Source organism: Phalacrocorax carbo, chromosome 16 (genome assembly GCF_963921805.1).
Source record: "Phalacrocorax carbo chromosome 16, bPhaCar2.1, whole genome shotgun sequence".
NCBI classification, from domain to species: Eukaryota; Metazoa; Chordata; class Aves; order Suliformes; family Phalacrocoracidae; genus Phalacrocorax; species Phalacrocorax carbo.
This window is the reverse complement of record NC_087528.1, coordinates 13,928,844-13,955,483: the sequence shown is the minus strand read 5'-3', so window position 1 is coordinate 13,955,483 and position 26,640 is coordinate 13,928,844. Positions and strand designations below refer to the sequence as shown.

Sequence of the window (26,640 nt, the reverse complement as noted above, 5' to 3'; positions counted from 1 at the left end):
GGAACCTGTGGGAAAAAAGAGATGTAGCATCAATAGATCATTAATGTACCTTGCTCACAAGGGGACCTTGTCCAATGTTTTAAAATTAAGCAAATACTAGAATTGCTGAAACTAGCATAAGTGCCTTTCTCCTGTTTTATGATTTAAACATGGATAAGAAAAATCTTGTTTTCACCCTTGCATAATACTGAATAACCTCTTAAATATTGCTGTTGTTTGTGTTGTGACACTGTACAGATTGAACAGTCATATCTGAGAATATTAATTACATTAAAATTGCTTCTTCTTATGTAAAATTCAAAAAAAGGTATACCTATAAAATACACACATGCCTTGAAAGCAGATGCAAACAATTATTTGTAAACCAGTCTAAGAGAGAAGAATATACTGCGTAATATGCAATAAAAGGGGATGACTATTGTCAACAAATCACTAGACCCGGCACACTTACCTTGAAACTTTTCTTAGAGACAGGGCAGAGTGCTGCAAAGACACTTTTATAGAGGCTGGTTGGCAGATGCTCTGGATTCTTCCTCTTTCTTCGGTCAAAATATTTTTTGGCAAACATTCTTTGGCAAAGCATTGTCTGGCAAACTTAACTAAGAGCATAATTGTCATTTGATTTGACCAGATATATTTAGAAATGTTTTTTATCTTACCAATGATGTGAATGTATCAACTATAAATAATTTGACAAGAGACTTAAGGAGAGAATCTCAATTAGTCAAGGCACTTGGAGAACTTGGATGTAGGACTTATGGGTTCTATTGCTGAATTTCAAGTGATTTTCTCCTGGACTCAAGGTACATTATTACTACATGCCTGTGCGTCAACTGTTCCAGTTGCATGGTGCAGATAATATTAATCCTTTCTACAGGATGTTCAGAGGCTAATGAAGAAATGCATTAAAGGCAGTAGATAAATCTGTAAAAAAAACCTAAGGTGTTCTTGTTAAATGAATTTAACTCTTCTGTTCCTCTGATGTGAAATAAGGGAAACAAAATATGTCACAGTCGTAATTAGTACATACAACATTCTTGGGAACTGAGATGCAGCCCAAGACAAAGAAACAATTACATATATTTTCTGAAAATTTGTCTTGAAAGACAGGGTACACAGAAAAAAATGCATTAGGTACAGAGCTGAGTAAGCATAAATGTGTAATATTTAGTGACCAGCACAAAAGTAACAGTTTTTACTGTACCTCAACATTATAGTACAGATTTTTAAGAACATTTTTGGCCAAAAATGCAAAGTAACCTTCTAAACCGTTAACTGTCTTCCTCACATATTTTGACAATGTCAAGAAAGATCAAGCAATGTCCTTAACCAAGTCAGAAAGCAGGGGAGGTCCCTGAAGCTATTCACTACCTACAGCTCCAAAACACTCACTCCTCCACCCAAACACAACTCTACATGCAGTCACACACAGAGCATACAGTCGAGATCCTCTGCACTCTGATACACCCTCAGTCCAGCACTCCCATCCCATCACAAGTATCTTGCACGTTTACCCATTCATACAGGTCCAGCAACAAAGGCTATCGACACAGTGCTGCCTGTGTCGGAGCACTAGAGGCGGTAGGCCGTCCTGTACAATGCTGATACGCTGAGAAAGGGGTAAGGTGCTGGTAGTCCTGGAGAGTGACTGATCTAGTTCTAGGAAAAGGGCACTGTCACTTGAGCTGCTTTAAACACTGTCAGATCTAAACACGCTCTTCTCCTGCTTGTTGGCATTTTGGATGTTAAAAGAGCTCAGTGGCTAAGGCTTGGTGAATAACGCAGGGGCAAGGTCAGAAAAATGATGCCAGTGATCTAAGGGAATATCCAGCGTCGGGCACTGGCCTGCACCTGAAGAGCTTGTTCCAAGGAGGGCTCTGGCACTGCAGCACCCCCTTTTCTGGAGCTCAAACCCAGAGCTCACCCCTGAGCTCCCTGTGCAGGGCATGGGGAGGCTGATGGAAACACCCTGTGCCCTGCCCAGGAGGAGCCCAGGGACAACCAGTGGGAAATGGTTGCACAGGGATCCATCTAGCACATGAGTTGGCGGGGCGCATCGAGAGGGCTTTAAGCTAGGTTTGAAGGGGGAAGGGGATGTAGCCAGGCCCACTAGAGAGGAGCCTAGGGGTGACGTGCGAGGGCTGGGGGTGAAACCGATAGCCCAGCTCAAGTGCATCTACACCAACGCACGCAGCATGGGCAACAAACATGAGGAGCTGGAAGCCGTTGTACAGAGGCACAGCTATGACTTAGTCGCCATCACAGTGACATGGTGGGATGACTCTTACGACTGGAGTGCTGCAATGGATGGCTATAAACTCCCCAGAAGGGATAGGCAAGGAAGGAGAGGGGGTGGTCTCGCTCTGTATTTTAGGGAGTGCTTCGAATGCACAGAGCTTAGCAATTGTGATGATAAGGTTGAGTGCTGTGGAGGGAAAGGCTGTGGATGTTGTCTACCTGGACTTTAGCAAAGCCTTTGACGCTGCCTCCCACAGCATCCTCCTAGAGAAGCTAGCGGCTCATGGCTTGGACAGGTGTACTATTTGCTGGGTAAAGACTGGGTGGATGGCCGAGCCCAGAGAGTTGTGGTGATCAGAGCTAAATCCAGTCGGCGGCCAGTCACTTCAGGGCATGGTTTAGGAGGCCCGGTAATGCTGGGTTGACGGTTGGACTTGGTGATCCCAGAGGTCTTTTCCAACCTTAATGATTCTATGATTCTGTGATCTGTAGTCCTGCCTCTCTGGGCAATCTCTGAGTCCCATGGACATGCAGAAGTCAGAGGACAGAATCGTAGTGTCATAGAATGGTTGGGTTTGAAGGGACTTGAAAAGTTCACCTAGTGCAACACCCCTGCTATGGGCAGGGATATCGTTGACTAGATCACGTTGCTCAAAGCCCCATCCAACTTGAGTTGAACACTTCCAGTGATGGGGCATTCCCAAATTCTGGGGCCGATCTGTTCCAGTGTCTCACCAGCTTCATCTTAAAAGAAGAGTCTCCCTTATATCCAACCAGAATTTACCCTCTTTGGTTTAAAACCTTTGCCTCTTGTCCTGTCGCTACAGGCCTTGGTTAAAGGTCTTTCTCCATCATTCTTGTAAGCCTCCTTTATCTATTGAAAGGCCGCAATATGTTCTCCCCAGAGCCTTCTCGTGTCCAGGCTGAAGCGGCCCACCTCTCTCAGCCTTTATTCATAGGAGAGGTCTTCTAGTTGTTGCATCGTTTCTGTAGCCCTCCTCTGCACCTGCTCGAGCAGGTCCATGCCTTTCTTGTGCTGGGAGCCCCAGAGCTGGATACAGTACTCCAGGTGGGGTCTCATGAGAGCAGAGGAGAAAGGGAGAATCACTCCTCTCTGCAGGGCTGCTCTCAATCCAGTCATCCCCTGGTATATACTGATAGAGGGGATTGCCCTGACCCAGGTGCACGACCTTGCACTTGGCCTTGTTGGCCTTCATCAGGTTCACATGGACCCACTCTTCAAGCCCATCAAGGTCCCTCTTGGTGAGGCTGAATAGCCTATGGTTTCCCAGGTCCTCCTCCTTGCCCTTTTTGAAGACCGGAGTGACACTGGCTACCCTCCAGTCCTCAGGCACCTCTCCTGTCCTCCATGACCTTTCAAAGATGATGGAGAGTGGCTTAGCGACAGGCTCTGCCAGCTCCCTCGGCACTCGTGGGTGCATCCCATCGCGGCCCATGGATTTGTGAGGATCCAGTTTGCCTAGGTGATCTCTGACCCAATCCTCCTCAACCAAGGGGAAGTCTTCCTTTCTCCTCCTCCTGGAAAACACCTCAGCATGGCTTGCGGAGGTGAAGCCCCGTAACTGTCGTGAGCCACAATGGATGGCATAGCCTAACCTGAGCTGCCCATTTTCCCACCTAGCTGCTCCTGCTACCCTGGCCATTCTTGTTAGCTGCCTCTATGCCAGTAGTTCCTCCAGCTAGTTACTCCTTCCTCCACCAGTCTCTCCAGCCAGGCCTTCCTTCCTCACGCTCCCATCCCCCAACTGCTTGTGCCCTGCTGGCAGTTCTAGATACCTGCTAGCTGAAGGGACCACCTTCAGCACTGACTACCAAGCAACTTCTTGCAAACCTTCTGCCTTTAGCAAGGCCCCATGGAGCAACCAGACGGCACAAAGTCTGTGCTGCTGAATGGCCTGTTTGAGAGAAACTGATGTGCCTCTGCACTACCGTAACCTTTCCTTCCCTTCCTGGCATGCCTGCCGTTTTGACAGACATGCCCCTAAATACAAGCAGCTACAAAGCACAGATCAAACATACTTTGGGTCTGCCCATTGGTTCCTTGTGTCACACTGTGCTTCCTGTTGCCAGTGAAGCCTGTGACCATCTGCAGGCAGGGGAGGGTCTCTTTGCCCTGCACACTGCAACAAGGATACTGATTTGTACCAGCCAGTGGACAAGGCTGCGAGACCTCCGACCTCAGCTAGCGCTTTGAGGCTTGGCAGAAAACCATTCCTTGACCTCGGCCCCTGGCCCCTACCATCTGGTAGATGACTTTGAAAAAGCAGTCCCTGTGGGATTTGCAGCCTGCAGGCGTTAACAGCCATGTTGTCTGGATTAGCAGAGCATGCTTGTAGGGATCAGTGCACCCTGTGAATCACCAGTGGATCGTGTGACATGGAAGGTCTGGCTTCAAGCTAATGTGTAACAAGGCAAAGTTCATAGAAAATACTGGTTGCTGAGGTGGGAGATGCAGCAGAGGGGACATATCAGTGTGTCAGCAGAGCACCCACAATTCCTTCCTTCCTTCCTTCCTTCCTTCCTTCCTTCCTTCCTTCCTTCCTTCCTTCCTTCCTTCCTTCCTTCCTTCCTTCCTTCCTTCCTTCCTTCCTTCCTTCCTTCCTTCCTTCCTTCCTTCCTTCCTTCCTTCCTTCCTTCCTTCCTTCCTTCCTTCCTTCCTTCCTTCCTTCCTTCCTCCCTCCCTCCCTCCCTCCTTCCTCCCTCCCTCCCTCCTTCCTTCCTTTCTTCTTCAATTTGTTTCACATCATGGATTCTTCCTCTCAGGGTTAATGGGATGGTGTCTCTCATGGGCGATGTTGTACGGCACTTCCTAGGTTCAAAACTAAAGATATCGTAAACCTCCGTTCAGTAACAGGTAGGGATTGCATTTGTCCAGCACTGAGGCCAAGGTGCTTAGTGGTGCAGCAAAAGCATTTCCAGCATGAGCAGAGACAAAGGATGTTTGAAAACCCCACTGTAAGAAGCGCAGCTTTCAAGTGGAGTTGTCAGTTTATGCTGCACCTCTTTGTTAGGCATGCTGAGAGAGATGTCAGCAGACCCGATGGGCAGTCTGACAGGGAATGCCCAGCCTCCACTGCAGCAGTGTTTCTTCAGACAGCAGTCCTCTGTGTAAAAGGAGAACTCCCAGGAATGCTAGCCCAAGCTGAATGGAAATGCCAGCACCCTAATCCTTTGGAGGAAAACTCCTCTTCCCTGTCCTTCTGTTAAGACACGGCTGAGGCTGGAGCCCGCATATGGCATGGACACACTTCCTCATTAAGGAGCGTGTTTATTCTGCTGACGGGCATTGAGTCATGTGGAATTAAATATGAGGAGCGCTTTCTCCATGCCTAGCATATGAGGTCTGCTCCACGTAGATGTTTGTGGGTCACCTGGTTAAGAGATGTCCTATCTCAGGATAGCCATGAAGAGACCGGGACGGCCTTTTGCCATCCCCTCATGCTGCTTCTCCACTCAGGGACCAATTTCTGTCCGTCTTCCCCAACCTTGCAGTGGGTAAAAGGGAATTGAATGCATCTTTCCTTTAGGGAGTTTGAGTCACAGCTTTTTCCATGGATCGTGTCTTCTCTTTCCAGTGATGGCATTCTTACATGGCTTCCTGCAGCCTGAAAGAGACGGAGCATCTCAGTGGAGAACGACCAGATTGTCTGACCAAAAAGGTAAGCAGAGTGGCTTTCCTGTCATTTCAAGTTGGGCTGCGCTTCAATGAGCACCTGGGTTGCACAGTTACTCAGGCGCCACTTAGGTTCTCAGCTAATGTCTCTGGAAGCAATCGCTGCTGGGCAGCAGGTGACTCCTGCTACAGGGCAGGCGAGGGAGGGAACAGGCTTCTTGGGTAAGAGCAGGGAAGGAACTGGGTCAGAAGTGAAACAACAATGGCGACGTGCCACCAGATAGCCAGCAGCCATAGTGTCAGGGTGCTCTCACAGTACCTGCATCCCTTGTCCTAAGGAGACTCCCTGCTCACCCCACTAAAGGCTGCTGGGGGCACACCTTTCTCTCCGTGATGCTTGCACCTGGCAAGGACTGAGTTTAACCCAAGAGATGGGGATGTTGTCTGACCTCTAAGCAAGTAGATTTGGGAACATGTATCTCATATCCTGTCCACCTCAAGCTGCAATAGCCACTTTGCTTGGTCACTGCTTTGCCAGGCAGCACAGGTGTATATTGCCATTCCTTCCAGATCAGTCTCTTCCGCTCCCTGAGAAGTGCCTCCAGTTTGGCAGTATCTTGTAGGGTGACTCGTTGGGTTTCAGAGCAGAGCCATGCCGTGACCCCACACTGCTCTTGGCCTCACAGTTTAGTGATGCTTGGACTTCACCTCTTTGGGCTCCGATTCCAAAGCCTTCCTGTGTGCTGGACTGTATTTCTCCCAGCTTTCCCAGGGAGGTCCAGTAGTGCTCTCACTGTGGCAATCCAAACATCTCTTGCATAAAAACTGTGGGATTCAACAACTATGCGTTTATACCTGTGTCTCCTTGGGGTACCTCAGTTGGTGGGTGTGTTATGACTGGCAGCCTCATTTCCTACTGGCAAAATGGGTTTGGAGTGGAGGATGCCCTCCATTCTCCCAAACGGTAACAGCTGTTACCCTCACGTGCTCTCTGAACCCCTGCCTTTCTACACAGCTCTGGGCCTTCGCACCATGGACAGGGTTTCTCTGTAGTTACTTCCAGTAGATTTTCCTCTCCATGAACACCTCCAAGTTTCTTTTGAATCCATGTAACCCTTTAGCTTGCAGTGACAGGGAGGCCCACAGCTTAACTGCATGCTTTGTGAAGAACCAACGCATCACTGTGGTTTTGAATGCCTTGCTTCAGTTTGTTGATCCCTGCCAAGACTCTCCATGCTGTGCTACTGCTATGGTTCTGTTTTGTATGCCCACTCAGTTCTCTCCTTCCCTATCTTAAGTTTCTGGGTTTGTTTAGTTAGTCTTCCTACGGAAGCCCCTCCATGCATCTGATCAATACTATTGCCTTTGGAATCATAAATCCTTGCAATTCAGTTTGCCTCTTTTTATTTTCTTTTCTACTACCACTGCTGAGAAATGAGTGAATATTTTCACAGAGCTATGCAGCGCATGTGGAAGACCTTGATCAGAGTCCATCTGAAGACCTTGTCCTGATGGGCAATTGTCAGTTCAGAGTCCATCTTTCTATATGTGTCACTGCATTATGTTTCCCCATGCATGTAGTTTGGTAGTTTTAACTCTACCGAATTTTGTATGCTCTTTAATGGCACCGCTTACTCAGTATCATGAAAGCCTTCTGCAGTTCTTAGGCGTCAGTCCTTGTCCTTACTGCCTAGAACAGCATTATTTCACTGGGAAACATTATGTTCCTTCCTGGTCAACACCTCTTCAGTTTGCTTTATCAATAGCTTGATAAAAGGCACAAAAAACCTTTCTCCTTCGTTCGGTGTCTTTGAGAATCGCTGAGCAGAGTGAGAAACTTCCTTCATATCCCATGGCTTCACCACTTCTCTAAAAGCCTTTGTCGGCATACCTTGCTGAAAGGTTTTGGAAATTCCAGTAGGTTATATAATCTGGATCTCCCCGGCCACATGCTCCTCTACCCTTTCAGAACTTTCTGTGTTGATTCACATATAAGGCTGACTTGACTTTAATGGAATACTCCCTCCAGAAGGACACAAACTACCTGTCCTCGGTTCCTCATACCACTTCTTTCCCAGGAGGTGCTACGTCAACTGGGTTTGTCCAGGGCTCACTGGCAACTCAGAAGCCGTGGCTGCACCAGTGAGCTCCAGCCCTTTGAGCGCTGTCCCAAAAGGCAGTCATTGAGACTGAATATGATGGCATTTTACGTCTGCTCTCAAGTCTTCTTTGTCAGTTCATGTGGAATTCTGCTCAGGCCCAGAATCAAGTTCGATCTTTGTCTGCTCATCTTCCTTGTTACTTTTCTGCACATTGAATGGAAAATCAGCAGGCTAGACTGGAAAGGCCAGCTACTAATGAACACCCCTGTGCTGCCCTGCCACTGATGGGCTAGTGCAGCTGCCTCTTCTCTGCTCACTGTCTGCTCTGACCTCTCTCGCCATGGGCTAGTGAGAGAAGCTCCTGGTTGAGGCCTACTGTTTCTACAATGCCACTACGGCAAGCACCACATTGAACAGCAGGGATCTCTCATCAGCAAAGAAAAATTCCCCCAGGCAGGGTAGTGTTTCAGAGGGTAGCATGCCAGAGACTCATCTTTGATAGGCACTGACCTGATTTGCAGGAATTAAAGGAATTGTCACAGAATTGTCACCAGCCTTCTCCAGTTTTAGTCCCAGGGGAGGCGATACTCTTCACGGTCCCCCTGACTAATTAAATTCATGAACCAAACATAGCGGAGACTGAAGACCGCCTTCTGTCAGCTTCCCAAAGAAACACGAACTGTGTTGGTTATTGGCCCTCCAAAATCTGCCTTGGACGGTGGCCAGCAAAAGGAGCAGCTCACGGCTGACATGCTGCACAGCTGGGAAGTGCTGAGGTGCTGTGTGGTGAATATAACCTAAGATGGTTTATGGGACAGAACAGTAGGAAGGCTGAACTGGCAGGAGTCACTATCAGGAATTATTGTCCTTGATTTCTCTTCACGTGAACTTAAATTTCTCTTCATACCCCCGGTACCAAGTAATAAAGAAGGGATAAGCAGTTAGGGACTAGACGACACAAAGCTGTAGCATGGCATAGGTACACAAAAGTTATCGGCCAAAGCTGTGCCCAAAAGCTAACGATGATATAGACGTAACGAATAAAAACAGAAAGAAATGAGAGCTAGTGCTAACAGTCCTTATGCCAAGGAATCTACGGTCTTTATTCTCTAGATACTGACGTGGTTACAAGGAGTAATTACAGAAGAAAGTGACCAAGAGGTTCACATTTTGTGCAGCCCTCAGGTCACTCTGCTGCCTCATGGCATCCTCACTCTTCCTCTTCTATCTTCTTGCCATGAAACTCCCGGCTCCTTGCTCGGAGCTTGTTGACCTGCGACTCTGCAATGTCAGCCCGCTCCTCGGCTTCCTCCAGCTCGTGCTGGATCTTGCGGAACTTGGAGAGGTTGACATTGGACAGCTCCTCCTGTGAGGGGAGAGGGAGTCGGTGGTGAGGAGACCAGGGCACGGGTTTCACTCCTCCCGCACCTGGGCCTCGCCGGGCTGCAGCCCTTCCCTGGGGGAAGGCACAGATCTCCAGCCCCCACCCACCACTGCTTACACATAAGCCTCACACAGACCTCCTCATCCTCTCTTATTCAGGACCCCACTGTGACCACCTTCACCAGTACTGTGTCATGCCTGAGAAGCAATTTTGCCCCTTGGGTTTGTCATTTGTCTACTTATTCTCCAACTACTTGCTGCCCAGCTACAAGTGTGACTTAGTAGGTTGAGAAAGCCCCTGAAGCCTTCTGCTGCTGATTACTAGCAGAGATTCATGAACTTCAGTTCACTCCAGTCAGTGCATGCGGCTCCTGGGTTGTTTAGTGTGACCTCCTGTAGAAATCAGGCTGCAGAACTTCCCTCAGTTCATCCCTGACTGCGGGGTGCCTAGAACTCAGCCAGGCGTCATGACATGACAGGAGAAGAGGATGGCCAAGACCGTTGTGTCTTGGGAGTTTCTTTCATGCTCCTTTCCTGGTATTCTTACTCGTCTCAATGAGTGTGTTACTTACAGCCTCCTCAGCTTGTCTCTTGTAGGATTTCACCTTCATCTGCAGCTTGTCCACCAGATCCTGCAGCCTCAGAATATTCTTGCGGTCTTCCTCAGACTAAAGCCGTTGGCAAACAGGAAAGAGAGTGAATTTTTAGTCCCCCACCATTTAAGGTCAACAACTCCTCTTGGGGCTAGTGGGTCAGCCCAAGGAGGCCTCCTGCCTTACCTGGTAGGTCAGCTCCTTCACCCTCCTCTCGTACTTGCGCACGCCCTTCACGGCCTCAGCGCTGCGCTTCTGCTCAGCATCAACCTCCCCTTCCAGCTCCCGCACCTGCAATGAGAGGCCCATCTTTGGAGCTTCCCCGCTGGCTGCTCACGTGACAGGCTTGCACGTGCACGAATACCAGCCCTACGCACTCTGGCCTCCAGCTTCTGGATTTGCTTCTTGCCTCCTTTCAGCGCCAACTGCTCAGCTTCATCCAGGCGGTGCTGCAGGTCCTTCACCGTCTGGTCCAGGTTCTTCTTCATCCTCTCCAGGTGGGCGCTGGTGTCCTGCTCCTTCTTCAGCTCTTCGGCCATCATGGCTGCCTGAGGAGAGCAAAGGGTCAAAGCCATTTTGGGGCTGGAGACGGTTTGGGGGAGAATACATCCACCACCAGCGATGAAAGGAGCCCCCGACTCACATCTGTGATGGCCTTCTTGGCCTTCTCTTCAGCATTGCGGGCTTCCTGGATCATCTCCTCCATTTCACCCTGAATTTGCATGACGTCTGTTTCCAGCTTCTTCTTGGTGTTGATCAAGCTGGTGTTCTGTGCAACAGGGAAGACGTGATTTGTACTGTTAGACCTAATGCCTCCATATCAAGCGTTAAAACTGTGCATATTGGTTATCAAAGTCTTTCACGCTGGAGTCCTCTTTAGAGCCACAGCGGCAAACCAGGCATTGGTGGCTGGCTAGCTTGGCCGTATCACAGCATGGCTGACAAGTGTTTCCAGAGTAATCTCTTAGAGGATGCCCAGCGATTGCATTCTTTGATATCCCTTGTTGAGGGTATTAATTTCCAGCAGAGCGCCTGACCTGGGTGTGGAGGAGCTGCACACGTTCAGTGGCATCCAGGAGCTCCTGCTCAGCCACTTTCCTTGACCGCTCCGTCTGCTCCAGGGCTGCCCGTAGCTCCTCTACTTCAGCCTGCAAGAGGTTTGCCCTGCGCTCCACCATGGCCACCTGCTCCTTCAGGTCCTCCTGTGTCCGGAGAGCATCGTCCAAGTGTATCTGGGTATCCTGTAAAAGAGACAAGAGAAAGTGCAAGGCAAAAGCGTGAGCTTGGCTGCCAAACATGTCAGGGATGTCCTTTGCCTGCCTGTAGCTTTGCTGAACAGACCTTGAGCACCGCCTGTGTGTTTCTCAGGTTCTTTTGTGCCTCTGCAGCCACGCGGTTGGCGTGGCTCAGCTGGATCTCCATTTCATTCAGGTCTCCCTCCATCTTCTTCTTCAGCCGCAAGGCCTCATTCCTGCTCCTGATCTCAGCGTCCAGGGTGCTCTGCATCGTCTCCACAATTCTGAGGTGGTTTCTCTTCAGCTGGTCAATCTCCTCATCCTTCTCTGCTATCTTCCTGTCAATCTCAGACTTCACCTGGTTGAGCTCAAGCTGGAGGCGCAGGATCTTCCCCTCTTCGTGTTCTAGGGAGGCCTGCACAAGTCAGTGGGAACAATGAATTAAACTAAGTCTTCCTTTCCAAGTAATCTCTTATGCAGTACTTCATGAAATCTAGGCTTGCTTTTCTGCTATCTCTGCAGATAACTCTTCCCATACTTTCTGTCTGGACATTATTTATTAGGACGGTGTGTACCTCAGCTTCTTCCAGTGAGGCCTGGATTTCAGACTTCTCCTGCTCAATCTGCTTCTTGACTTTCTCCAGCTCATGAATCGCCTTTCCTCCCTCCGCAATCTGCTCCGTGAGGTCGGAAATCTCCTCTGTGCAAACAAAGACCCACGGCACGGTCAGGCCCAGAGCAGAATGGGAAGGGCCCTGCCACACCACGGTGACAGGCATCTGTGCAGAGCTGGAGGCACAGGCCCCTGTGGAGCGGTGGGTAGTGGTGGATCGTGGGAAAGCCCTGCCAGCAGCAGAGGGCCAGGGACTTACGCTGCAAGTTCTTGTTCTCACGCTTCAGCGTTTCCAGGTGGTCCAAGGACTCCTCATAGGCATTCTTCATCTTAAAGAGCTCCGTGCTGAGAGAGCGAGACTCCTTCTGGGAGGCTTCCAGCTCAGCCTGCGTTTCCTCATACTTCTGCTTCCATTCTGCCAGGATCTGAAGAGAAAGAGGACCTTGGTACGGGATGTGGCAATCAGGAGGGGATGCTCTGCCCAGGAACCCCACATCTGGAGCCCAACAGACCTTGTCAAAGTTCCTCTGCTTCTTATCCAGAGCTGCGCAGGCAGCGTTCGATCGCTCCACTTCAATCATCAAGTCCTCCACTTCATTCTGCAGCCTCTGCTTTGTCTTTTCCAGGGAGGCACATTTGGCATTCACAGCTTCAACGTGTTCCTCTGCATCCTGCAGGCGCTGTGCCAGCTTCTTCCTGGGAGAGGTAAGCACCGCTCCAGGTTAGAGCTTGGACAGGAGCCAATTTTGTACTGGTCACGAGAGGGCAGTTGGCCACCTTAGGGGCTTTGAGGCTAGTGCTTTTCATGGTGGTTTTTTCTGCTCCAAGACTGCACGCAGCATAAAGGCTCCATCACTTCTGTGCCCTAACACCTATTGAGTATTTGGCCTCTCTTAGGCTACCTTGCCCTAAAGGCTACATTTCTCCTTCCAGTCTACACTTTTCTCACAACATATTTTCCCTCTCCCCCTCCCTCTCCCCTCTACCACAGAGACAGTACAGCCCTGCCTTCGTCCCACCCTTATCCTAACCCACTCTCAGAGAGTCCAATTTCCAATTTCCCTTGACAGTCTCTGTTCTCCAGCCATTCCACATCCCTCTTCCCACGTACTTGGCCTCCTCCAGCTCCTCCGTGCGCTGAATAGCGTCTGTCTCGTATTTGGTTCTCCACTGGGCCACTTCGCTGTTGGCCTTGGACAGGGCGCGCTGCAGCTCCCCCTTGGCTTCCTGCTCCTCCTCATACTGTTCCCGGAGCAAGTCACAGTCGTGGCGAGCAGACTGCAAGGCGTGGGCCAGGGCGTTCTTGGCCTGTGGGGACATTGGGTTTGGTAACCTGAATACTTGTCTGGAGATGCCTCTTGACAATGACATTATAACAAAACTCCTAATTAGGCAAATGTAAAGCTGGGAGCTGATGAAGCCTTCATCAATGTGTTCTGGAGGATCAGGATGTGTTAGTGACAGGTGCCCCGGGTACAGTAGTAACTGCTGTTTCTGTAAATGTTTTGACATATGTGTCTGAATCCTGCCTTAGAGAGTACCATCAGAATCTCATGAAAGCCTTGTGGATGACTTCCTCCAGCATCAAAATCATCATGCTGGCTTCCCTCTCCAGCTTCTGAGTTGGGGTACGTGCATTTCTGGTGTTCTGTCCAGTACTACATGTCTTTGGGGGAAGAATGTTGGGCCATGTTTGGTTTTACAATATGAAAAATCCTAGGCAAGATTTTCCAGATTCATTGAGCGGTGATGTAGCTTCTTAAAAGAACAGTTCTATCCCCAGGAAAAACCTTTTTATACTAAACCTCCTCACCTTTGTTTCTTCCTCTAAATGTCTCTTGAGTTCCTCAATCTGTTGGGTAAATCCTTGCTTGCCCCTAGACAGCTGAGAAATCAGAGCATCCTTTTCCTCCACCTGGCGTGAATATTCACCTGGGAAGGGTACCGTTGAGAAAGGTGACTAGACTATTAATAATCTTACAGTTTCTCGCCTGTCAAGCAACGTAATCAGGAGTGGCCTGGAGAGGTTACACCAGTCATCACGTTGCACCCTGTGGTACGCTCATGGCGCGCACCTCGGGAAGGAGGATGTGGTCTCACCTGATTCTGTCTGCAGACGAGCCCTTTGGGTATTGAGGTCATTGATCATGCGCTGATTCTGCTCCTCCTTTGTTTTAATCTCACTCAGCTGGTCTTCCAGAGTGCGGCACATCTTCTCCAGGTTTGCCTAGATAGCAAACACAAGGAAGGAAAGAGATGAACTCCTGGACTCTGCCTTATCCTCACAGCAAGGATCCTTTTTGTGAGAGAGAATGTGGCTGGTAGAGGTAGCCCATGTGCCATCCCTTGGCCCTGTGAGCACATTCTACTGCAATTCTATACCTTGGCTTTGGAGACGGACTCCATGTTGCTGGCCAAGTCGTCAATCTCCATCTTCAGCTCACTCTTCTCCTTCTCCAGCTTCTGCTTCACCCGTTGCAGGTTGTCGATCTGCTCCCCAAGCTCAGCGGTGCTGTCCGCGTGCTTCTTCCGCAGGGCGGCAGCCGTCGCTTCGTGCTGCAGCGTGGCCTCTTCGAGGTCGCGGCGCATCTTCTGAAATTCTGCCTCACGCTTCTTGTTCATCTCAACCTGAGCTGCCGTAGCCCCTCCTGCTTCCTCCAAGCGCTCGCTGATCTCCTCTAGCTCCCTCGAGAGGTCAGCCCGATGCTTCTCTGCTTTTGCCCGAGAGGTTCGCTCTGCCTCAATTTCCTCCTCCAGTTCCTCAATACGAGCCTGGGGAACATTAGGGACCCTTCGCACCCAGGCCCTCCTCCTACCTGAGCTGAGACTGGGTGAGAGAGGGGAAGGGACACAGACTTGCCTGCAGCTCCTTGATCTTCTTCTGTAATTGCATGCCCAGGGCTTGCTCATCCTCAATTTTGCTCTGGATCTGGCTGATTTCAAAGTCTTTCCTTTGGGCAAAGAAAGCCATGTTAGTGCCTGAACAAAACCACCCAAGCGCCCCAGCCCAGCACTGAGGTGCCCCACAGACACACTCACTTCTTCAGTTTCTCGTCCAGCTGCTGCTTATCATTTTCCAAGTCCATTATGCTGTCGTTTGCCAGCTTCAGGTCTCCTTCGAGTTTCCTCTTGGCTCTCTCAAGGTCCATGCGCAGTTTCTTCTCTTGCTCCAGGGACCCCTCCAGCTAAACAGAACAAGACCATCGGTGCTCTGCCAGCCACGTCTCACTCCATACCTGTCCTGTCCTTGCTCTATGCCTGCGTGCTTACATCGTCCACTTGCTGCTCCAGCTTGGTCTTAGCTTTGGTCAGCGTATTGACTTTGTCCTCTTCTACCTGCAGGTCATCCAGTGTCTGCTGATGGGCCTCTTGGAGGGCTTTCTTCTCTTTTGTCAGCTTGGCAATGGTCTCGTCCAGGGCTGCCATCTCCTCTGTGAGGTTTTTTACCTGTTGATTGTAAGAAAGTGACAAAAGTCTGTGGGGAAATCTTGACTGCTAGTGCATCGAAATTTTCACTTTGCAGTGCTTACTCAGGAGCTTGTTTTTTATTCAGGCTGCCTAGACGCCCCGCTCTGATGCCTCTGCTCTGTTCTAAACCTAGCTTTGTTCTGAGGATATGAGGCTGGTGTGGGTGGCATCTGTGCCTTCACCCTTATGTGATTCCCGTGTTTGTGTGTACCTTGTTTTCAGTGGCATGCTTTTCCTTCTCCACTTTGGCCAGCGTTAACTCAAGGTCATCAATATCTTTCTTCAGCTCTGAACACTCATCCTCCAGTTTCCTCTTCTTGGCTGTCAGCTCAGCATTAATTTCCTCCTCATCCTCGGCTCTTTCAGTCACCTCCTTAATTTTGGCTTCCAGCTGGATTTTGGTTTTGATGAGCTGGTCACATCTTTCCTCAGCATCAGCCAGGCTATCTGCTTCCTGGTGGGGAGACACAGAGTTTTGGGGGTTGACATGTTTTGAAGTTTCTCCGCTCTGCCTTTTGTATCTCTGAGTAGGCAGGTGCTGAAATGGGAACTGAACCTGGCCTTCCTCTCCAGCAACTGGAAGATCTGTTTGGGTGTTTAGTGGGAAACCTAGTCACCTGGAATCAACACTGATTCCAAATATTTTGTGTCTCTTAAAAATGTGTCAAAGAGAGGGTAGCTGACAGAAAAAGTGTTCAATAACTTCTTCTTTTAAACTGACTCTTCATGAACCTCATAATATTTGTGGAGTAAAGGCTTTTTGGGAATAAATTAGTGGAGGAAGTGGTGTTTTGTTTTCTGTGAAGAAGTTGCCTTTTCCTAACTGGGTTTGAATGGGAAGCATCCACATTTCTGAAAGTAATCAAGGCCTTCTGGTGTAGCTGTAAGTAGGAAGAGTGGGTCCTTCTCAGGTTTGCCTTTATTCTCTTAGATAGATACTCTGCTTTGAAAGTTGAGCAGATGAGTTACTTCCCTTCCGGGTCAGAGCTCTCTGCTGTGGATTACGTGTTGGTTAGTGTTACATGGCTCTTTCCTCAGACAGCAGGAATGCCGAGTCTCATGCGGGGCTGCCACAACACTCACCATGCCCCTGCTGTGCCTGTTTACTCAGTGTTAGCGTGTGTGATTTAGACTGTTTCCTACTGCACGTTAGTCAGCTTCCTGTGAGTCTCTGCTTAGGGTAAGAACCATTCTGACTGTATATCATTCTTTTCCCAGGGACAAATGAACGGTGATACTCACCGCCTGTACTTGGAGCTGCAGGTCATTTTTCTCCTGCAGCAGGGTCACCATTTTCTCTTCCAGCTCCTTCCTCTTTGCCTCAGACTTTGCAAGCTCTTCCTTGGTTTTCTCAAACTCTTGTTTCATGTTGGCCATCTCCTTCTCAGATTCTGCACTCTTCAGCAAGGGCTTGATCTTGAAGAACAGCTTCATCCAGGGCCAGTGCTTCACGTTCATGAATGCACGTACATTGTACTGGATGCAGAAAATAGCATCCCTGAAATAAAATTCATGTGACTATTACATGCCCTGCGCTGGATGATTTAAACTCAGTTAGCCAAGTACCATAAGAACATGATACATGGTTGAGAAATGTCTACCTCCTCTCCACCATTCTCTGATACTCCACTCTCATCAGGAAGCCCCTGCACCTGGCTTGTGTCATGGTCATGATCTGTGCTAGTTTCTCATCTCTCATCTCCTCCAGCAGACCTATCAGTCCAGCTTTGAAGAACACCTTAGGAAATGGAATATTGCAGCACATCAGTCTCAAGTAGCACAGAACAGAAGCACATAGTGTTTGAATGCAGGACTTGTTCCTACCTTGGTGTGACCAAATCTGTACTGAGTGTGGTCCACATCGATGGACCCAAGAAGCTTCTCTGAAGCCTTCTTGCTATCCATGAACTGACCTTCTGGAATAGCACTTATATTAAGCACTCTGTATCTGTAGAAGAAAGCATAACAGGAAGAAATCCACATTACTGAAACCACTACTGTGATTGAACCCCACAGCCTTCTCTGCAACAGCTGACTATCTGACTGAATTATGTACAGTCTATTCTTTCAAGACAGTGTAAGTGAAGATTTCATATTGTTAAATCAGAATAGAAGGGACTCTTGATAATCAGCTGTGTCACATCATCATGAACTACTAGTGAACAGTTTTATATTACTAGTCAGTTCCTTGTCCAAATATTTGTATTAAAATAGTCTGTTCTCAGCAGCAGCTCTCTGCGGGTCATTTCCTGCAATAGCTGACTATGTCGTTGATGGGGACAGACCTCAATTAAGAGAGTTCAGAGGCATTTTTTAGGATGTTGGGTGGAAACGTATTTTTTCTCATATGTGATGTTTCTGTGTGAAGGAAACTTTTATTCTACCCCATCATTTTCCAGTAGTGCACTACTGTAATATGATTTGATTACAGAGTGTATGCACTAATCTGCATGGTAAATACGATGCTTAAGCAGTTTAGGACATAAAAAGTGTGGCACAGGAAAAGAATGGGGAGAAAGGCTCTCACCTTTGTCTTGGACTTAGAGTCCAAAAGAATCCTCACCATCAATACAAAATCAGTCATTAATTCACAATAAAACATGTCTATGTTACTACCTAGGGACTTTTTGAAGTATAATGCTTAAGTTTGTTAAGATACTCAGGCTATTCAGCTCGGTCTAAATGCGGGGGAAATAAGGAGCACTCTTACCTCTGTTTGAAGTCAGCATACAGGACTCTGCTGGGGAATCCTTTCCTGCAAATTCTGATGCCTTCCAGCACACCGTTGCACCGCAGCTGATGCAGCACCAGCTCATGCTCCATGGCACCTAACAAACACCACCATTCGTGACTACCCCATTGTTTGATACTGAGGAGGAGATCTTCTGTGGCTTGAGTTTTCCTCCTACTGGATCCCCTTACCAGGTGTTTTTGTTTCATTTGGGATGATGCATCGGACAAAATGGGGGTGAGTGCTGCGTAGATTTGTCATCAGCTTGTTTAAATTCTCCTGTGAGATTACAAGGTAAAGTTTAGCTCAACAAATGGAAGATCTGCGTGTATTTCATCCATGGAAAGGACGTAATAATTTGTCAGATTTAAACCATATTGCAAAATTTCCATATTAGTGTACAAAAGCTTATGTCTTTATCTATCTTTTTCCATTGAATATTACTGTTAAAAGGTGATATAATTTGGTTACTGTGGCTTCATGATTTATTATTTACAAAACATGGGATATAACTTATTTAATAGCCTGAGATTTATGGCTTTGAAAGTCACAACCAACCCTATGCTTCCTCTGCTGAATCAATAAACTAGTTAGGCTTTTATATGTGATCTCTATTTCATAAAAAATGCTGAACTCTGTGCAATAGCTTAAAGAAATTGACCTATTTCAATGTCACATTTAGCTTAAAAAATAGAGGTGTATGAAAACAGATCTAAATAACATCATCCTCACCCATTGGAAAGGATTCTTATTGTGATATATTGAGAGAATATCATCCATGTTAAAAACAAAAAAAAAAGAAGAAACTTGTCCAGCACTTAAATGGAAAGAAAATTTACCTATAGCACCTAATCTTCTTCATGCTCTGGCTATTTAAATCCAAGAGTTATAGAATCACTTTTCACATTTTAAATTCTATTTCTTCAAGTCAAAAGAGACAAAGTCAGGAAACCAGAACATACCCGGAAAAGAGCTGAGACTGTCTGGAAAGAAGAACCCTTCTTCTTACCACCCTTCTTGCCACCACCCTCTGTAAATGAAAGAAGGAGAAAACAATGTTAAAATATAGATGTTGAACATTGCACTACAGAACATAAAACAATTTTTAAACTTTTATGTTTCCTGTTTGATTTCCTGTCAACATTGTCCCACACTGAAAATACAATTTTGACAGAGCTGACCTGCATCTGCTCCACCATAGTTGGCAAAGAGTAAGGCCAATGTTTTCAGTGATGATTTCTGGTACAACCCGATGACAGTTTCATTCAGAGGGTCCTTGTTCTTCTCAAGCCAACCAGTGATGTTGTAATCTACTGTACCAGCGTAGTGTATCAGGGAGAAGTGGGCCTCAGTTTTGCCTTTAGTAGGCTTGGGCTTCTGGAAGTTGCTGGACTTGCCGAGATGCTGGTCGTAGAGCTTGTTCTTGAAAGAGGTGTCAGTTGCCTTGGGGAACATGCACTCCTCTTCCAGGATGGAGAAGATGCCCATGGGCTGGGAGAAAACATTTCAACAGACAAGAGGGAAAAAGAGATTCTTTGGTTGGAATGAGGTTAGTGTTAGGACGGAATCAGAAGATAAGGTTGCTTCTGTTCTTTTCTGGTCAAAATGCAACAGAAAATAAAGTGAGGTTCATCATTTTTCATCCTTGGAGTTTCTCCTTAATTGTGGAACTACTAACCATTGCTGACAACATTACAAATTACAGAAACACAGAGCACTTTAATAACAAAAATCTATCATTTTAATCCAGACGTAAACAAATTCTTTATGTGTCCCTCAGTAACCAGAGAATTCCAGCATTAATGCACCTGAACAGGAAGGATACCTTCTCAATGAGCTCAATGCAGGCAGCCAGGTCCATCCCAAAGTCAATGAATGTCCACTCAATTCCTTCCTTCTTGTACTCCTCCTGCTCCAGCACGAACATGTGGTGGTTGAAGAACTGTTGCAGTTTCTCATTGGTGAAGTTGATGCACAGCTGCTCAAAGCTGTTGAACTGCCAAATGTAAAACAAGATGCAATGTTTTCATGGTTCAGTGATCACCACAAGGCTTTTCCCTGTGTAGCTCTGATCCTTCATGTGTCTCATCAGATATATACAAGGCCCCTTCACTATCTATTCTCCCAGAAATCCTTCAGTTGGACTTTACCTGCATTTTCAAGAGAGAAAATACTTCTAATTCACTGTAATGTAGAGATATGGTTGCTTGTTTGTTATCATTCCATAAAATACAGATACTTTTATTATGATATTTTTTCCTTATCCCTTTGGAATCCCTTAATTCTAAAGTAAATTTAGTAAATAACTTTAGCACAACTTCTCCTATCAGAACAAATATATTACTAGTCTCTGCCTCTCCCAAGACCCCAATCATGAAGACTGCCTGAGTTTCTTAGTCAAATATTTTGTTGTTCCTAAGATATCTTTTCTGTGCTTTAGATACCTCCATGTGCTGGTGTCGAAGCTTTTGGGGTTCTTTCACCAAAAGCATGATCATTTCCTAATCTCTTTCAATAATTTCCATCAACAGCATAAATATTTCTAAACTCTTTCAATATTTTTCACACCTTTGGGACATATAACTTTGTCTCAAATTTCTTACTTTTTTCTTTTGTTTTAAGTAAGATTAATATTCTTACACGCTGTGGTATTAGTTTTTTTCCTATTAATACCTAATGGTTGAAAAGGCCAATCTCTTTAGTAGTGAGATCTTTTGATCATTGATTTTTTTACAGAAAATATCACTTTTCATGAAAGAAGACTTAGAATTTTCTTAACACCCGTTGTCCCTTCCATGAAGCTGTTGTGAAATCCCTCTTCCTTACATCAAAGATCTCAAAGCCAGCAATGTCCAGGACACCAATGAAGTACTGTCTGGGTTGTTTGGTATCCAGCTGTTGGTTGATACGAATAACCATCCACAAGAACATCCTCTCATAGACAGCTTTTGCTAGAGCACCTACAGCATTGTTCACCTAAAGCAGAGGGTAAATATGGAAAAGTTACTGCACAGAGAAATTTTAAGGAATTTTAATTGCCTGAAGATGAGTATTGAAGTATAATCATGTATTCCTGGTAACCAATTATTTTACCTGCTCCACAGTTTGACCCTTGGTCACAAATTCATTCCCAACTTTGACTCGAGGATAACATAGTGCTTTGAGCAGGTCAGCTGAGTTCAGGCCCATGAGATAGGCAGCCTTGTCAGCAACTGAAAGTCATGAGAGACAAAGAAAAAATTGTTCATTGGACAAGGACTGGAATTTGACCAATAGATGTGTGTCTCAGAAATGACACCAATGTTCAAAATTCTTGACTGCAAATCTTTTAATCTAGTATAATAGCAAGCATATTGAATATGGGGAAGCTGTGAAAGCCAATATTGCTTTTTTAAAAAAAAAAACTAGTTATCAGTAAGAAACCTTTCCTTAACTATTTTATTTAATTTTATAACTTTAATAAATTTCACTTTACTACTTGGCATCTTCATCAAGACTTAAGAAAGCTGTTATATTTAAATAGACCCCAATCTGCATTGACATAGGAGAAATATGTATATGCCAGACCTAAATCTAGAGCCTATATATTCAACTAGAAAAGTTGTATTTTCAAGGAACACCATCAATACCCTCTGCATGCTAAGTGGAAAAATGCATGAAATTAGCCCATCAAAAAAGCTAACTGAAGGAGTACCATTCAGTAAGATAGGTCAGAAAATCAAGTTCATAGCTTCATGGACACTCAAAGAAACATTACTTAGTTGTCACTTGATTAAGTTATAATTTCTGTCCTGTCTATGAAAAGTATCATCCCAAACTGATTTCTTTAATAAAAGGTCAGTTGTTAAGGACCTTCTGTGCCATCGGGCTCTGCCTGCTCCTCTCGTTGCTTCTGCTTGAACTTCAGGTTCCCATAGTGCATGACAGCCCCTGTCAGCTTGTAGATGGCTGTCTTCTCATCAGGAGTGAAGCCCAGGATGTCAATGGCACTCTGCAGTTGAACACAATGAGCACAATGAAAATACGTGTCCTTAGTAGGTCACCTCTGTCACCTTCAAGACATGTACAGTAGGTACCTTTTTGCTGTGTTACTTACATCTGTAGCCATCAGCTCCTCCTGGTCATCAATGCTGGGAACAGTGACCTCACCTTGACTCACAAAGTGGAAGTCGTAAGGGTTGGTGGTGATGAGGAGCATGTCTGAAGGCAGGAATAGGCAAGACACAGGCTTAGTTTTGCCAACCAGGGAACAGAGGGAGCTGCTGCTCAGTGATTATCCTCAAAAAGACATAATGGTCTTTCGTACCAATTAGCTCTGGCTTCTTGTTGGACGTGACCTGATAAAATATGTGGTAGCTTCTTTCTGCCTTGAGCTGGAAAGTGACTCTGGACTTCTCCAGCAGATCTGGCAAGCAAGGTAGAAAGAGTTAGGCACAGGAAGGCAGATGGGGCTGGGAAGTTGGCAAGGACCGGGGTCAGGCCAGGGGAGCCTCTTACAAGTTTCAATGTCAGCAGAAGCCAGTTTGCCTGTGGCTCCAAAGTGGATTCTGATGAATTTGCCCTGTTAAGTGGAAAAAGAAGCAGCATTTCAGCCAGGATGGGTTATTCCGGCACCTCCTTTGCATGGAATACTGCTAGGGCCATCGCTTATCTTGTAATGAGGGGGAGAGATTTTGTCCAAAGCAGCAACTTACAAAGCGTGAGGAGTTGTCGTTCCTCACGGTCTTGGCGTTTCCAAAGGCCTCCAGCAGTGGGTTGGCGCTGATGATTTGATCCTCAAGCGTTCCCTGCGGGATGACAATAATTATTGCTGGTTTTCCTTTCCAAAAATCATGTCAGGAACAGAGGGAAGCATTGCTTCAAGACACTCTCTGTTAATTTACCTGCATTTTGCCGGACTGCTCCTCCTTCTTCTTGTCCCCACTCGCTGCAATTATTGCAAAGTACTGGATGACACGCTTTGTGTTCACAGTCTTCCCTGCACCAGATTCTCCGCTGCCAAAGCAAAGAGAGAAGCAGAGAGCGTGTGGTCAGGCAGGAGGTCCCCTGGCACCCGGCAGCCCCTCAGGGACCCGAGCAGGGAGTGTACGTACGTGATCAGGATCGACTGGTTCTCGCGATCTGTGAAAAGACAGAAAGAGTTTTCTTAGGGCTCCTCAGCTGCAGAGAAATAAAAATCTATGACAGAAACTGTGAACTGAAGCTTTGTTTAGGTTTGCAGTTACACTAGATAGCCATTTCCCAATTAAAACGCCCTGATAATATAACAATTAATCCCTTCCAGGATATTTTGAAGTTTCCCCCATAAAAAAATAAATTCTTTTTTGGCTATGGATGAAAGATAAATTATAATAGCTTCCTTTTATGTTAATTGTTTTTAAATCAAGATTGATATTTCTATTTATACAAAAGAACCAAACACAAATATTATTTTACAATATCAATACGATTAAAGTGATTAAAACATGTAACGTAAAATGGATTGACACTTTCTGGGTATTCAAGAGCCTTCTGAGATCAGTCCATTGGCCCTCATGAGGTCAAGGATTTTTTGAGCCAGGCATAGTATAATGTTATGTAACCATTTGGGTAGACTTTGCATGAATTCATCTCCTTACTTGAGTCATTGAAATAGACCTTTAGGACGTATGATTTTCTTTGATAAATAATATACAGGACTTAAGTATGTTGTATTTAATTTGTGATGTCCTCTGTTTTTTAAAAGATGTTTCAACAGATAGTTGTTTTAATGCTTCCTAGCTGTTCAAATGTTAGACAGAAGAAAGGAATTAATTCTGATTCTGCTTTCTATACAGCCCTTAATTTCTGTACAACTCTTGATTTTACAAATTTCTGTCATATATTCCCTCAGTTTTCTCTTCTCTGTCTTCAAAGTTTCCTTACCTACTTAATTGCTATTTGTACTGAATATATTTCATGCTTATGAATATTGTTCTGTCCCTTGATGAACATTTTCAGATTCATTATCTCCTTTTTTAACATGAGAAAACTGGAACAGTCTGCATTTCTCAAGATGTCAATGTTCTATTTTTAATGGAATATGATATCATGGAACTATTGCTCCTTTTGTTCTCTTTTTTTTTTCTTCAAGGTAATCTTAAAGTTAATATTCTTTTCTTCTGCCTTAATGAGCACTGAGCCAAAATTTCTGTAGCATTATTCATTGTAAGCCTGAGATCTTATTCTTGAAAGGTAATAGCCATTTCTTATCTAGCCATTCTGCCAATCTTCCATTTCCTGTTGTAACTCCTGCCTTTTAGGCTCTGTCTTTTTCATCTGAAAATCCCTTATCATTTGGGGTTCTAGGACAGTAAAAAAGCTCTGATAGTGCACTTATTTGGATTTGGATCTTCAATTTATAAAGATTCCTTCTTACTTTCTGATATGCATATTATATTAGCAATGTTTGATCATTGTTAAGAAAGAGCACTAACACTTCTGAGGCATTGCTAATTCTCCTTTCCATCAGACTTTTTACTCTACAAATACAGAACTTAATTCCCAAACTTCCCTCTACAACTTTCCAAGTGTACTTTCTGTGTTATTTTTCTCATTTAAAGATGGGCATTCCAGTTTAGTCAGCTGACACATATGATGTAAACATGACTCCATTTGTTCAAAGATTAATTGCAGAGAAAAGGAAGATTTTTGCTGAAGTACACACTATAATGTCATTTGAAGGGATATCAAGCAACTCACCATTTAACATGAACTGATAGGCGTTGTCAGAGATGGAGAAGATGTGTGGAGGGGCCTCCTGGCGCTTCTTGCCTCGGTAGGCCAACACCACCTCCGGGTTGTACACCGGCAGCCACTTGTAGGGGTTGACAGTGACACAGAAGAGACCCGAGTAGGTCTGCGAGGAAGGGAGACACCACGTTGGCTTCCACGTAGCCTGGCAGAGCAGTTCCTCCCAGCTACACAAAGGAAGGCTGCTGCTGCTACTTACGTAGATCATCCAGGCTGCATAACGCTCTTTGAGGTTGTACAGCACAGCGGGTTCGTGGAGGTGGGTCATCATGGCCATGTCCTCGATTTTGTCATACTTGGGAGGGTTCATGGAGAAGATTTGATCTTCCTTCACGGTCAGGGTCTGCCACGTCAGAGAGAATGTTATATGTCAGCTAAAAGCCCAAAGTGAGAATTAAATTATGTTCTCAATACTTGCATTTTCCTCACCTCTCCTGCTTCGGTCTGGACAGTGACCTTCCCTGATTCCCTGCTCTGGATTGTCCCTTTCACAAAGGATTCCTTAGGATGCACCACAAAGACAGATGACTTGGCATCAAAAGGCTTGTTCTGGGCCTCAATTCTCTCCTTTTCTGACTTTCGGAGGTAAGGAGCTGCCTCCCCAAAAACAGCCATCTCAGAGTCTGGAGAGGCCATGTCTGGACTTTATTGAAGGCACACCAGCAGAAGACTCTAAGTGGGAAAGAAGACACTTTCACTCAGACAATAGTTTTCTGTGCCAGTGATGAAATCTCTTGCAGTTTCTGTATTTACAGTGTTTAATCTAGTATGCCATTTTTGATAATGCCTTTTGAAAGCACGTTCTGATTTGAACACCTATGTACTTGTATCCCACTTGAGAATGAGACAGCATTCAAACAAATTTTAGTCTTTTAACTACAAACAGAATTTTTAATGTTGATTATAATTTTGCCATGTTATCATACTGGTGAGTGTTTTGCCATATTACTACTGGTATATTGACAAACTAAGCCTAAAGAAAATCTCTCACTTCTGTTGCCCTTAATTATGAGCGATGAGTCTCCAAGAAGTCCTTTCACTGCCCATGATCTGTGGAAAGTTAATTTACTTACTTTCACACTGTATATGTCTTACCAGGTTCAGTCCAATCCTGTCTTCAATGGATATGAATACCAAAAATGTGGAATGAATATAGTAAAATTACCTCAAGTTTATTGGACTAACAGTTACAAACTTAGGGTGTTGCCTGCTATGACATCAAAGGTTCTAAGTCAGTCACTAGTATATTAACAAGTCGGTAACTTTCTTATGTTCCATAGTATTCCAGAGACAAGTTGGAAATAAAAAGATGCCATGGAAAGCAGATTGAAAATTTCAGCTGTCAGAATTAAGCCCTCCCTTTGGTTATCAGAAATAATCAGAATGCAGTGAGACATGCAAGATAAAGAGAAATTGCTCAGTCTCTGCAGTCCTACAGAACCCATGCACTTACCTTGACACATTCAGTGAGAGCAGGGCAAAATAGTCCCAAGGAGATTTTATAGAGTCTGGTATGCAGATGCTCTGGATTCTTCCTCTTTCTTCGGTCAAAGCATTTTTGGCCAACCTTCTTTGGCAAAGCATTGTTTGGCAGACTTACCTAAAGACATAATTGTCATTTGATTTGACTAGATATAATTAGAAATTTTTTATATCTTACCAGCTACATGGCTATATCTACTATAAATAAATTGACAAGAGAATTAAGGAGAGCATCTCAAACAGTTAAGGCACTTAGAGAACTTGGATGCAGGACTTATGTATTATGCTGACATATTTCTGGGTGACTTTGTGATCCATCCAAGATAGTTTGTTTGATACAGAGTGCGCCAACAATTCAAACTGTACAATACAGGTAGTAGCATTTATCTT

At 45.6% G+C, this 26,640-nt stretch overlaps 1 protein-coding gene across 1 annotated transcript; it reads right to left on the bottom strand.

Annotated features, from left to right (window-relative positions):
* Positions 1 to 9,053: 9,053 nt before the first annotated feature.
* LOC104044345 (myosin heavy chain, skeletal muscle, adult-like) lies at positions 9,054 to 25,436 on the bottom strand. The gene is made up of 38 exons (XM_064467256.1): positions 25,198 to 25,436; positions 24,968 to 25,111; positions 24,718 to 24,874; positions 23,091 to 23,118; positions 22,881 to 22,992; positions 22,692 to 22,784; positions 22,495 to 22,558; positions 22,304 to 22,402; positions 22,094 to 22,197; positions 21,850 to 21,988; positions 21,091 to 21,209; positions 20,824 to 20,973; positions 19,823 to 19,993; positions 19,179 to 19,488; positions 18,960 to 19,027; positions 18,189 to 18,276; positions 17,977 to 18,094; positions 17,091 to 17,214; positions 16,868 to 17,004; positions 16,509 to 16,764; positions 15,478 to 15,720; positions 15,069 to 15,245; positions 14,838 to 14,983; positions 14,659 to 14,749; positions 14,181 to 14,570; positions 13,899 to 14,025; positions 13,612 to 13,730; positions 12,910 to 13,106; positions 12,311 to 12,494; positions 12,058 to 12,223; positions 11,761 to 11,885; positions 11,292 to 11,600; positions 10,988 to 11,191; positions 10,594 to 10,719; positions 10,328 to 10,498; positions 10,137 to 10,241; positions 9,930 to 10,025; positions 9,054 to 9,340 (listed from the first exon to the last, which is right to left on the bottom strand). The coding sequence occupies exons 1-38, from the start codon at positions 25,402 to 25,404 to the stop codon at positions 9,185 to 9,187; spliced, it is 5,820 nt and encodes a 1,939-aa protein (XP_064323326.1). The 5' UTR covers positions 25,405 to 25,436; the 3' UTR covers positions 9,054 to 9,184.
* Positions 25,437 to 26,640: the final 1,204 nt, after the last annotated feature.

What these genes read in the sequence shown, in the direction of transcription:
- LOC104044345 (XM_064467256.1), bottom strand. Translation starts at nt 25,404, where the DNA reads ATGGCCTCTCCAGACTCTGAGATGGCTGTTTTTGGGGAGGCAGCTCCT. An exon ending in CAAGAAGCCAGAGCTAATTG is followed by an intron (nt 22,198 to 22,303) that starts GTACGAAAGACC and finishes TCCTGCCTTCAG; the next exon opens with ACATGCTCCTCATCACCACC. An exon ending in TGAAGGAGCTGACCTACCAG is followed by an intron (nt 10,026 to 10,136) that starts GTAAGGCAGGAG and finishes CAACGGCTTTAG; the next exon opens with TCTGAGGAAGACCGCAAGAA.